The following is a 12,736-nucleotide window of genomic DNA, read 5'->3' on the forward strand; positions in this document are numbered from 1 at the left end:
GTGATAGGGCCTGCAACAGTGTGCAGAACTGCACTTTTCGTGACAGTACAGGAACATTTTATAGCTTACGGTAGGTGTAGAGAGGCTGTAAAGCTATTTAGGTTCCTGCTGTCACCGTACAGCGTGATAGGGCCTGCAACAGTGTGCAGAACTGCACTTTCGTGACTGTACAGGAACATTTTATAGCTTACGGTAGGTGTAGAGAGGCTGTAAAGCTATTTAGGTTCCTGCTGTCACCGTACAGCGTGATAGGGCCTGCAACAGTGTGCAGAACTGCACTTTCGTGACTGTACAGGAACATTTTATAGCTTACGGTAGGTGTAGAGAGGCTGTAAAGCTATTTAGGTTCCTGCTGTCACCGTACAGCGTGATAGGGCCTGCAACAGTGTGCAGAACTGCACTTTCGTGACTGTACAGGAACATTTTATAGCTTACGGTAGGTGTAGAGAGGCTGTAAAGCTATTTAGGTTCCTGCTGTCACCGTACAGCCTGATAGGGACCTGCAACAGTGCAGAACTGCACTTTTCCTGATTGTACAGGAACATTTTATAGCTTACTGTAGGTGCAGAGAGGCTGTAAAGCTATTTAGGTTCCTGCTGTCACCGTACAGCCTGATAGGGACCTGCAACAGTGTGCAGAACTGCACTTTCCGTGACTGTACAGGAACATTTTATAGCTTACTGTAGGTGTAGAAAGGCTGTAATAATAACAAAAGCAATCCTGTAGTAATAACAAATCTATCGCTACAGGGAAAGTGACAGCCAGCCACCTGAAGACTGTGACAGCGCCAAATCCGTAATGCGCTGTAGGCTATATGATACTTCAAACGAGGGTAACAGTCAGCACAGCATTTGTTAAACAGCTCCTTTCATCAATATACAGTGCTACAGAACGTGTCTATATCGAAAATATAGCTTCATGAAGACAGCGCTAAACCTCTCAGGCACTAGAGCACAGTTGTGTGTGTGACAGCACTGCAGAGAGAAGGAGGAAAGGAAGAATATGGGAGGATAAGATGGATTAGAAAAAGGGAATAGAATGAAAGGACAAGGAGTTATGGGAAAAACTAATTGCCTAGTTTACTATGATATGACACGGGCCGCATAGAAAACGACGCCTCCAAAAATTCTTCGTTGCCCCGGGAACGTCTTTTCCAGATGTTGCCTAGCAACGATAGGGAGTTATACAGACAGACCCACAGACATGCGCGACAAACAATTCTTCTATTGTTGCGTGTATTTGTTGCAGCGGGAACGTGTTCAAGGAGCCGTTGCTTAGCAACGAAAGGAAGGATATACTGTACCGAATCCTTGCCTAGCAACGATAACGGGGGATAGACATAAAGACTTACGGGACAGATTTATGAAGTACGCCGTTGAGATCAGCTCAGGTGCCATGATATACATACCAAGTTTCATTAAGATTGGTTCAGGAATTGAAAAATTGGTGGGGGGGGGGGAAAGACCCACACAATCAGAATGGTGATTATGTAAACGTGTTTTTATNGAAAATTATGCCTCCAACAATTCTGTTGTAGTTTGTGCATTCGTTGCAGCAGTAATGTTTAGGGAGCCGTTGCCTAGCAATGACAGAGGGAGTTACACATAACAGACACAGACTGATGGGAAAGGTTTTATGAGGTACGCCGTTGAGATGAGTTCAAGTGCCACGATATATATTGTAACGTGTTTTGAGTTTCATAAAGATTGGTTCAGGTATTCAAAAGCTAACGGGATACTCAGACAGCATGGTGACAGCATAAGCATACTTTCATTTTTTTTTCAAAATTAGGGAAGTGGGCTAAAAAAGAAGAAAACGATTATATGGCCGAAGAGGATATGAAGGAGGAGCAGGAAAGGAAGATTAGGAGAAAAAGAAAGGGAAAAGGAAATAGAAGAGAAGAAAAGGAAGAAGTGTTGAAGATAAAGAAGGAGATGGAAGACAAAAGGATATGAATAAGGAACAGAAAGGAATACACTTTACTGCAGCTGGGTTCTGCCCTCAGGTACGACTCGAACACACAGCTCTAGAAATAAATATCTGCTCACCATAGCAACGAGGAGCAGGGATGAGATAACTAACAAGCTAGTTCTCCCCCTGCGCGCCTGGACGCCATGTTTCCAGCAGGGCTACAAACAAGCTGCCTTTATCTGGAACATTTCCCACCTTGCCATGTTTCAATTGAGAGAAAGAAACCAGAACGTTTTAATGACTGCATTTAAAACTGTGAAAGCGGTAGTCCCTGAGGTACGTTGCAGTCTGACTCACAGAACAGCGGCTGCGTGGTCTGAGGCATGCTCTCTTCGCCCACTTGAACACTGGGATCGTGGGTTCGAATCACATTCGAGACATGGATGTCTGCCTTTATTCTGTGTTCTACTGTCCTGTGTAGGTAGGGGCCATGAGACGGGCTGATCCCCCGTCCAAGGAGTCCTACCGATTGTGTATAAGATTCAGAAACTGCAAGAAGCGGCTAGGGCCAAAACCGGGCTGCAGAACCATTAGAAGTACTCTAATTGGGCGTCACTGTGATTTATTTGGGAACGACGATAAGAAATCAAAACCTGATTCAGGAGGAAATTAAGAGGAGATTGAACTCGGGCAATGCTTGCTACCATTCAGTCCAGAACCTTTTGTCTTCTCGTCTGCTGTCCAAAAACATAAACATTAGAATATACAAAAACTATAATTTTACCTGTGGTTCTGTATGGGTGTGAAACTTGGTCTCTCACATTAATGGAGGAACATAGACTGAGGGTGTCTGAGGTGTTGAGGAGAATATCTGGACCGAAGAGAGGTGAAGTGACAGGAGGTTGGAGAAAACTTCATAATGAGGAGCTTCCTAACCTGTACTCTTCTTCTTCAAGTATAGTTAGAATGTTCAAATCGAGGAGGATGAGACTGTCAGGGCATGTAGCACGAATGGATGATAAAAGGAGTGCATACAGGATTTTGGTAGGAAAGCCAAACGGAATGAGACCACAAGGAAGACACAGAGGTAGGTGGGTGGATAATATTAAAACGGATTTTAGAGAGCTAGGATGGGATGGTATGGACTGGATTGATCTGGCTCAGGATAGGGACCGTGGAGGGCTCTTGTGAACCTTCGGATTCTATAAAATGTTGGGAAGTTCTTAATAGCTACACAACTGGCGGTTTCTCAAGAAGGGCTCAGCTCCATGGAGTTAGTTATGACTGACTTCAATAACACAGGCCTACAAAAAAAAAATTTTTTTTTGGTGTCTAGGATTTTAGAANGACTGATTATAATCAGTCTACTAGTAAAACGCGTGTTGAAAATGCAAAGGGAATGTTTTAAAATTCGCATCTCTGACCACGGTTCCTACAGATAACCCCTTCAGCCGATCCTCTCTTGCACGTTATGGCCCTTGAGAGACACTTTCTATCATGATTTCGCTGAATATGCGCTCCATGAACTTGAAGAGTTCAGGAGTGCCAACTTGACAGAATATGCATAATGATAATACCCTAGAGCAGGGGTGCCAAAACTTCTGTAGACCACGGACCATTTACAGCCTGAATTTTCTTTGGCGAACCACCACAATATTAAAAGAGATATTTTAATAATTAGGAATGATTTATAATCACATTTAACCAACATTTAAGGAAGCAGTAATATTATTTAAGAGGCTGAACTGTCCGACCCACAAGGTCAACGTGTGAAATTCTTTAAAATATGTGATCATTCTTAGGTGCGTGATAAATGCTGACGGTTGCAGACTGAATTCTTGCGACAGTACGGGGAGCAGAGATTCGTTCCTACAAAGTCCCAGGATTCTTCGGGGGTGTCAGGAGAAAACATGTAAATGAGGATGACTGGAATTGAGTAAGAAAGTTAAGTAAGTAAGTTAATGCAGCTTGTTTCCAGTCACGTGTCATGCTGACTAAAATCTCGTTCCGTGACAACGGTTACCACGTGCAAGTCGTCTTATAAACGCCTAAATGTATATAAAACTGTCGGGGGGGGGCAGATAGGAAGAAAAATAAAGGTACTGCTCCACACGTAAGACATTTTGAAGATTTTTCCAAGGATATTTATCAATTTTTAAGCGTTGTTTTTTATGCAAATGGAAGTTCAAGCTCTTGCTCTTAAGTAAGAACAAAGGAGTAGCACTGGGGAGAATATTTTTACCTGAAATATTGAAATGTTAAGGCTGAGAACCCACTGACGCGACTAGTCGCGAGTGGCTAGCCGCTCTTTGTCGCGCGCGTCCGTTTACATATTAGGCGTGCGACAGCTCTGCCGCCTGTCTGCCGCGTTCCAAAACTTAACCGCGTGCGGCTCATAAAAGCAATACAAATAACGGCCGCGAGCGACAACACTCGACAAACCGCGCGCGGCTTGTCGCGTCAGTGGATTTTCAGCCTTGGTGCACATGGTGCATAACCCACTAACGCGGTGCGACTGTCGAGTCGCTCGCGGCCAATTATTCAACTGCGGTTCAAGCTGATAACCCACTGACGCGACTAGTCGCGAGCGGCTAGCCGCGTCAGTGGGTCGTTGTGACGTTGCAATTGCTTCTAGTTCCGAGTCGTGCGTATAAGTGGTCAATAAATCCATTCACAATCCATACAACGTCTATACCCACGCCATACACGTGACAATATTAAAATGAATCTTACAGACATAAGGTTCAAGGGCGTTACCGAACGGATATATGTTGCTCAGGAGAGCCTAGTTGGGGGAGCGGATTTAACATGATTACGAAGCATCAGGTTCCAAAATAAGATATGAAATTTTCCGACTAGATACGCAACTGTTACACTCTACTCCATGGAGTCAGTCATCCTTGACCTGTTATGTTAATACTAAAACATCTTCATAAAGTTCCCCGTACTCCACACCAAATAACATTACTATGATCAAACCAAATTATATTGGCTGGACAAATAACACGCATCGATAAGATAACAAATGCGTACATTTTATTTATGAAGAAAAGAATCCACTAGATCTAGGCATAGATGGAAGGACATTATAATAAGTCTTAAATGAATTTGGTGTGACGATAACAGCTTGGCACATGAGACTTATGACGGGGCCCAATTGGAGGTTCTTTTTAACAAGTTAACAAACTTTGGGCCTCCCTTAAAGGCCAGCTTCTTCATGTTATACAGTCATTGCTATACAGATATGTCATTTTTAAGTTTCAGTTCGACAATGCCCAAGGTTTTTATATACACGTATTATTCCTCGCTCCATAAGCAGTGAAAGTCTGCGCAGCTGCACAGTTCAGTTCCCGGAACTCTAAAATGATGAGATATGGCTACTAAAAGTTTGAATGAATACGTCATATCTGATTTACATTCACGGCGTGGCTGGCCGCAGCTACTCCACAGTAAGCAACATATGCTGGCATGACAAAATGCTTCTTGTACGTGGAATGTGATACATACAGAATGACGCAACGCAACCAAACAAAAACGAAACGCACTATGCAGCAGTATGGGAAAATAATTCCTTCGTCTCTAAGCTTTTAATAAAGTTACGAAGAAATATCTGAAACAATAAAACAAACATCTGAAGTAGATCAATACATTTCAGTTTGAAACATATTGTTACATGTACACCAAATGCTAGGCAATGTGTTGGTAAACAACTGCCCGCGAAGACAGATTCTTGGTAAACAGTCCGTTGCTAGGTTATGTAACAATGGAAGAGGCTGTGTTTTCTATGTCGTCGTGCCATGCAACAGTAGCATACGACCGTTCAAATGGCTAAGTTGCCGTTGTAGCATAATATACCATAAGTTAGGCATGATCTGCTCTGTAAAGCCTGTACTGACAGAGGACTTGTGTGTAGTGCAAAAGGAAGAATTTTCAATAACATGTTATATGTGCGAAATATACACTTGACGAAAAACCAGGTATATTCATAAGAGACAGACACATCTTCTCGTCAGAGAGGATGTTACATAAAGACTATTATCGCGAGAGTTCAGTTGGAAAAAATCTCTGGTCGTGGGTCTCAAGGGGCCTAGCGCCAAGGCGAACAGATTGGCGGTAAACCGCTAATCGTAAGGTAACTGTTTGACTTTGCCAGTTCAGTTCAGGCCAGTTATGAGTGAATATTACCGGGAGAAGCATGCGAACAAGCAGGCAAGGAGATAACCATGGGAACTTAAACTACAAGTCGGCCTGAAGACTTTGTGTGCTATAGTTCAGTGGCATTGTGAGTGTGTGATTTATGGAGACTTTTATAGTTCCTGTGTTATAAACCCGTGAAGACTAGTGGAGATAGATTGAAGAGATTAGTGTGGAGTGATTGTACATTGTGTATAGCAGCAATAGTGTAATAATTAATTGTAATTACGACTAGTTAAGTATCGGGGCTGGACGACCGAGGAGTCGGAGTTCGAGTGCCGATAGGGTCAAGAATTTTCTCTTCTCCGCGTCGTCCGGACCAACTCTGGGACCCGCCCTGCGTCCTATCCAATGGGTACCGGGGGTAAAGCGGCAGGGGCGTCAAGCTGACCACTCACCTCCAACTAGTGCTGAAGTCAAGAAAATGTGGATCTATACACCCAGTCCCTCATACGCCTTCATGGTGTAGTGCTTAATAAGTTAAGCACAGGGACAACTTTACCTTACTAGTAAGTATGCAATATGGTCGTGCCATAGCTCATGCGGTTAATCGCTGNTGGTACCGAGGGTAAAGCGGCAGGGGCGTCAAGCTAACCACTCACCTCCAACTAGTGCCGAGGTCAAGAAAATGTGGATCTATACACCCAGTCCCTCATACGCCTTCATGGTGTAGTGCTTAATAAGTTAAGCACAGGGACAACTTTAACATACTATAAGTATGCAATATGGTCGTGCCATAGCTCATGCGGTTAATCGCTGGCTTCCCACCGCGACGGTCCGGGTTCAAACCCGGGGTCTGGTCAAGTGGGATTTGTGGTGGACAAAGTGGCGCTGGGGTAGGTTTTCTCCGAGTACTTCGGTTTCCCATGTCAATTTTCATTCCACCAAATTCTCCATCATCATAATCACCCGAGGCAGGTACAATAGGCCAATCAGTGGCCGCCGTGCTGAGTGGACTCAACAGGACTCCAACCCCACTAAGCGAATTAAAAAAAAAAGTATCCAATAAATCCAATCATCCGAACTAGAACCCGTTATTTTCGTCACGCGTACCTCCTACACGTGACAACACTCTTTAGCAGGCAGATTGGACGTTGGGGTTCAGACCATATTAACATTTAACTGCATCCTATGTGTATGTGTTCGTGATGATACACTGAGACACGGTAAACTTTCACTAAAACATCTGTGGGCACGCTACGACTTCATTAGCAAACTTACGGATGAGGAGTTCAGTGTCTCCAGCAAAATGTCCTGCATTACGAGTATAGTACCTACAATACGTCGAGAATAAAGCATAGTACAACTTTCATAAAAGAGCCGGCATAGCTCAGTCGGTATAGCCACTAGCTACGTGCGGGACGACCGAGGGGTCGGAGTTCGAGTCCCAGTAGGGTCAAGAATCTTCTGCACGTCGTCCAGACCGGCTCTGTGGTCCACCCAGCCTCCTATCCAATGGGTACCGGGGGCACCTTCCCCGGGGTGGTAAAGCGGCCGAGGCGTGAAGCTGGCCACTCACCTTTAACTAGTACCGAGGTCAAGAAAACGTGGATCCGTACAACCACTCCCCCATTCGTCTTCATAGTGTAGTGCTTAATTAGTTAAGCATGGACAAATTTATTTACTTTACCATTTTAATAATGTTACAGCGAATAATTTAAATTAAATCCCCTTATTTTGAGTAAGTCTTCATCTTCAAAACGTAGAGACTCCTTGAAACGGTATCACACGCTTTCGTAATCAAAGGCAAAAATAGAAAGGAGCTGCCGGAGCGTAAGGCTGACAACCTCACCGCCATCTGTGAGCCGATTGTCTAGAAAATGTAGGAGCCTCGACGTCTCACAACCGCATGGCTCCTCACGGCCTGTTACAGGCTATTTCACTGTACAGACTAGCAACACGCCATGTCCTCACACGAGTTGCAAAGTTCACTGAAGTTGACGGTAGAATTTTCGAAAAAGTATATACACCAGGTAAACTGTACCAACTTTGTCACTTGAACAATAAATTCCGATATTAGAAACAGTATGTAATATATCTTTTTTGTCAACAATTCTGGGACTGTACAGTGAAATAGCTCTATCTCGGAAATCGTTCGGAATAGGACACATGTACTTATACATTTTTTGCTTAGACTGACCTTCCAGAATATTGACCTTTCCTCCTGGAACATCCTGTATACTGATGTCACTTTGAATCGAGATTATACGTGACAGCGGCGCCCATCACCAGACGTTCGTCCGTCTTTATAGTCGTCACGGTTAAACTTACTTTCCAGTACCTGCAGTTGCTGGTGACTATTAGTCACACGGTTTACAGTGTTGAGAGGCAGTACGTGCCTAACTTCTTGGTTATGACTGTTACTTATGGGGCAATCAGTTGTATAGGCGGAACGTGACCGGTTGCAGTTCTCAGAACTAACACTCAGCAAGCATTAAACACCCACTCTCAATCAGCGTTGCCTTTCGCTGATACATGTAGCATGACACAGAAATACAGGGTGTTTCTGGCTACTTCACTGCCATAAAATGTGTCACAGTCATCTTAAATTATCTGAAAAAAAAACACGTTGAAATAGCTAGCAATTTCTAACGGAAATATATAGGTAATTTTATAACGACGAATATACAGGGTGTTCCATGAGACATCCGCTGATTACCCGCAAGTAATTAAGGTAAAAAGATAAAGTTGTCCCTGTGCTTAATTAATTAAGCACTACGAAATGGTGTATGGCGGAGTGGATGTATAGATCCAAATTTTTTCACTTCGTCACTAGCTGGAGGCGAGTAGACAGCTTCGCGACCCGGCCGCTTTACCCCGGGGAAAGAGCCCCCAGTACACATTGGATAGGAGGTTGGGTTGAAGTTGTGAAAACTGGAACCACGTAATTAAAATATCTCGGAACTGTGAAGGAGAAACGCAAAGTTTTCAGTTTTAGACAACGATATCCAACATGTCTGCCTTTCTTCTGAAGCAGTGGTTGCTAACTGGGGAGCGTGAAGGGGTGACGTGAAGGGCTGACGCCATAAAAATCCAAATCTTAAAGTCACATTCAGCTACATTTACTCATGTCTTCCGTAAACATCCGTCAGAATTGTTAATTCAGATATCGGTGAAATTAGTTTTCACCATTTTCGGCATCATTTATTGGCAAACAAAGAAAACCGTATACGGTTTTCATTATAATAATTACTGTTTTTACTCACAGTTTTCGTATGGCACTAGTTACAGCGCGGCCGGCGCGTAAGGCTGACAACCTTACCGCCATCTTTGAGCCGACTGTCTAGATAATGTGGGACCCTCAACGTCTCACAACCCTATGGACCTTCACGGCCTGTTACAGGAATTCTTTTTTTGTATATCTCCGTTTATTTGTAAAATCAGTCCATTAAGGACTATAGCTTTACTTTTTTTTTTTTTTACTTTTAATATTTTAGTAATAGGCGTATAAATTGTAAGCTCCTCATTACGGTGTTCACTCCACACTCTCCTCTCCCCTCTCCTGTTCAACTATTCTCCTCAAAGTCCTCTCAGACATTCGAAATCGTACTGGCCTACATGGAAGGCGAGATCAAGTTCCAGACTCATAGAGAACAGGTAAAGGTAAGGGTATCCCTGTAACAGGCAGCGGTAATAGTTGTAGTGGTTGTGGTGGTAGCAGTGTTAGTAGTAACAGAAGCTGTGGTGGTAGCAGTGGTAGTAGTAACAGAAGCTGTGGTGGTAGCAGTGGTAGTAGTAACAGAATCAGTGGTGGTAGTAACAGAAGTTGTAGTGGTAGCAGTGGTAGTAGTAACAGAAGCAGTGATATGAATGCCCTTGGTTACGTTTCGCAACAGAATATGCAACAAAGTTGACATTCCACCGCTAGAAACAAAATGAGTTACTGAAGCTGGGGTAAAATTGTGGGTGTGGTGTGAAGGGACAGAAAATGAAACGACACACGTGCAACAAGGGCGGTAACCCCTCAAGAGGGTTAGAGACGAGGGGGCATCTCTCTTCAGGAGCAGTATTTACAGGATTGTCACAAGCATGCATCGCACTGCTGGGGCGAGCCTCGTTATCCGATGCGTGACGCAACAGGGAACATCTGTTGCACAAAACGTAACTACATAAACTGCGCCCCGGGGCTCCAAACGCAGGTTTGACGTGCACCTCAAACACAAGTAGTTTCAGTACTACAGAACCGGGATAGCGACGGTCCACGGGATGAATGATTGAGGGGTCAAGAATTTTCTCTTCTCCACGTCGTCCAGACCGGTTCTGGGGTTCACGCAGCCTCCTATCTTAAAGCTACTGGTGGCTCTTTCTCCGTGGGGTAAAGCGGCCGGGGCCTGAAACTGACCACTCACCTCTAACTGCTGCCGATGTCAAAAAAAGTGGATCTCTACATCCACTCTCCCATACACCTTCATGGCGCAGTGCTTAATTAGTTAAGTACAGGGACAATTTTACTTTTTCATCTTGCAGAAGTAACCTCAAAGTGACAAAGTTTGAACTGTGCTTCAGAAACAGCAAGAATGGCACAGTAAGCAATAGCATGGAAGAGGATCGTTCTTGAGAAGCTAATTCACTCACTCATCGAGCTGAACCATTCTTGAGGAGCCGCCAATTCTGCAACGACTCAAGAATTTCCCAGCCTCTTATTGAAACCCGAAGGTTCATTACCGTGTTCACAAGAACCCTCCACCGGTCCCTATCCTGACCCAGAGCAATCCAATTTACAACATCGCATCCTACCTCTCTAAGATCCATTTTAATATTGTACACCCACCTACGCCTTGGTCTTCCCAGTGGTTTCCTTCCTTGTGGCCTTTCCACCAATATCCTATATGCATTTCTCGTCTTCCCCATTCGTGCTACATGCCCTGCCCATCTCATCCTCCTTGACTGTTGAGAAGCTAATATGAATGAAAAATTACTTCCTTGGTATAAAATTAAGTACTTACTTGCTTACAGCACGAAATGTTATCTGACGTTGCAAAATGGCTTCACTTACCTGTAACAATAAGAAATACAGACATAAATTAAAATTTGCAATATGAATTTTGCCGATGTGTCACACAGGACCCGCAGGTGTGCAGCGGGAATTAAGGGAAAGGTCGAAAAGCGAGACAATTTTGAGGAATAAAAAATCCATGATCACCATTATCTTTTAAAATAACGCAAAGATTATAATTTCAGCTACTGAACTATTATACGCAGTTTTACTGCTCGACTTTTCAATGATAAATTTTTTCCTTAAAATCTGATGGTGTGCCTTGTTCGGTGTGCCGTGAACTGAAAAACCCTGATACGGATGTAACGCCGTTATTACGGAGTCAATACTTATGTTGAGTTTTCTTTTACTCAGTCATTAACGGCTCTACAGCTGTTCGTTGGGTCCTTAACCTCTTTTTCAGTTTCGTAATCTTTTTTACAGTCAGTAGGACTCCCTAGGAGTGTGATCAGCCAGTCGCAAGACCGCTACCTACACAAAGGACAACATAAGCACACAGACATCCATGCCTTTAGTGGGATTCGAACCCATGATCCCATCGTTCGGGCGAGAGAAGATCGATAAACGCTGAGGAGAGGAGGAGGAAGACTACAGTCTGGACGGCGGTACAGCAGTCTCTGACACTCGAGACAGTACGCAGCACCATGTTAGATCTGAGGTTATCACAGCGGTAGTTATGAAGGGCACTTTCACCCATGTGACGCCATACAATGCATTAAACTTCTACTAGACTACACGGCCGCAGTCCAATCAGATACCAAGTCCTCTTCTTAAAAATTAAATTTACCGGACAACATACAGCAGATATAAATAATGGAGTCAAAATCAGGGTCACTTTACGACTGGCGGTTGCCCATCAGTTCGTCTTGACGGCAAACCCCTCGAGGTTCACGACCACAAATTTTTCCCCACCAACTTAACCCTTGCCGTCATAGTCCTTATGTAAGATCCTCTCTGATGAGAGGATGTCTGTCGTTTACCTGCTCCTGGTTCTCGCCAGGGCAGTCATTTTCAGGTCCGAGTCCCGTGGCACCCATAACCACATTTTACTGTCTCAGATTCGAGACTCCCCCAACCTGGAAGGCCAGGTCCCCATATTTATGTCCCCCAGGAACAGGGTGTCCCAGTTATATCCCCAGGCACTGGTTCCCTTTTCGTCGCCTCCTACGACTCGCAGGACTATAGTGGATGTATTCGAACCCCGCCTCATTGGGAGGCAGCCAAAAAAGGAGGACACATCACAAGACACAGTATACACAAAATATAGGAAGAAGGACTCCCATAGTGGAAGAATAATATAATGCGCGAGTTTTAAATAAGACGTATAATATGATAAATCTTAACAAATTTTAATATACGAGTATATAAATTTTATTATAGTACAAGAAGAATATACATTTTAAATCATTTTATAAACGACACATGATGGCGAGCAGTGCAATAGTTTAATGTAAATAACACACCTGAGGATGGCACAGTGATGCCGAAACATGTGAGCTAAGCGGCCTCCGTAGTCTAGAGGTAACGTTCCCACCTCATGACTCAAGGTACGCGGGTTCAAACCCGCCAGAGGTCGTGGAATTTTTAAGGGCGGAAAAATTCAGGGAACAAGTCCTCTGGGAGGGACTTTAAGCC

The 12,736-nt window shown here is 43.9% G+C and overlaps 1 protein-coding gene across 10 annotated transcripts in view; it reads right to left on the bottom strand.

Moving 5' to 3' along the window:
* The window catches only part of LOC111868278 (caskin-2), a 433,019-nt gene that overhangs the window by 60,586 nt on the left and 359,697 nt on the right, over positions 1–12,736 (bottom strand). The window contains exon 1 of one of the 10 annotated variants that reach the window (XM_033752993.1): positions 11,052–11,073. The exons of the other annotated variants lie outside the window; for them this stretch is intronic. Coding sequence (XP_033608884.1) covers position 11,052 — 1 coding nt within the window. The 5' untranslated portion in view covers positions 11,053–11,073. Of the gene's footprint in view, positions 1–11,051; positions 11,074–12,736 lie in introns of those variants that run through there. 10 annotated transcript variants of the gene reach the window in all.

Source organism: Cryptotermes secundus, unplaced genomic scaffold (genome assembly GCF_002891405.2).
Source record: "Cryptotermes secundus unplaced genomic scaffold, Csec_1.0 scaffold1003, whole genome shotgun sequence".
Lineage (NCBI taxonomy): Eukaryota > Metazoa > Arthropoda > Insecta > Blattodea > Kalotermitidae > Cryptotermes > Cryptotermes secundus.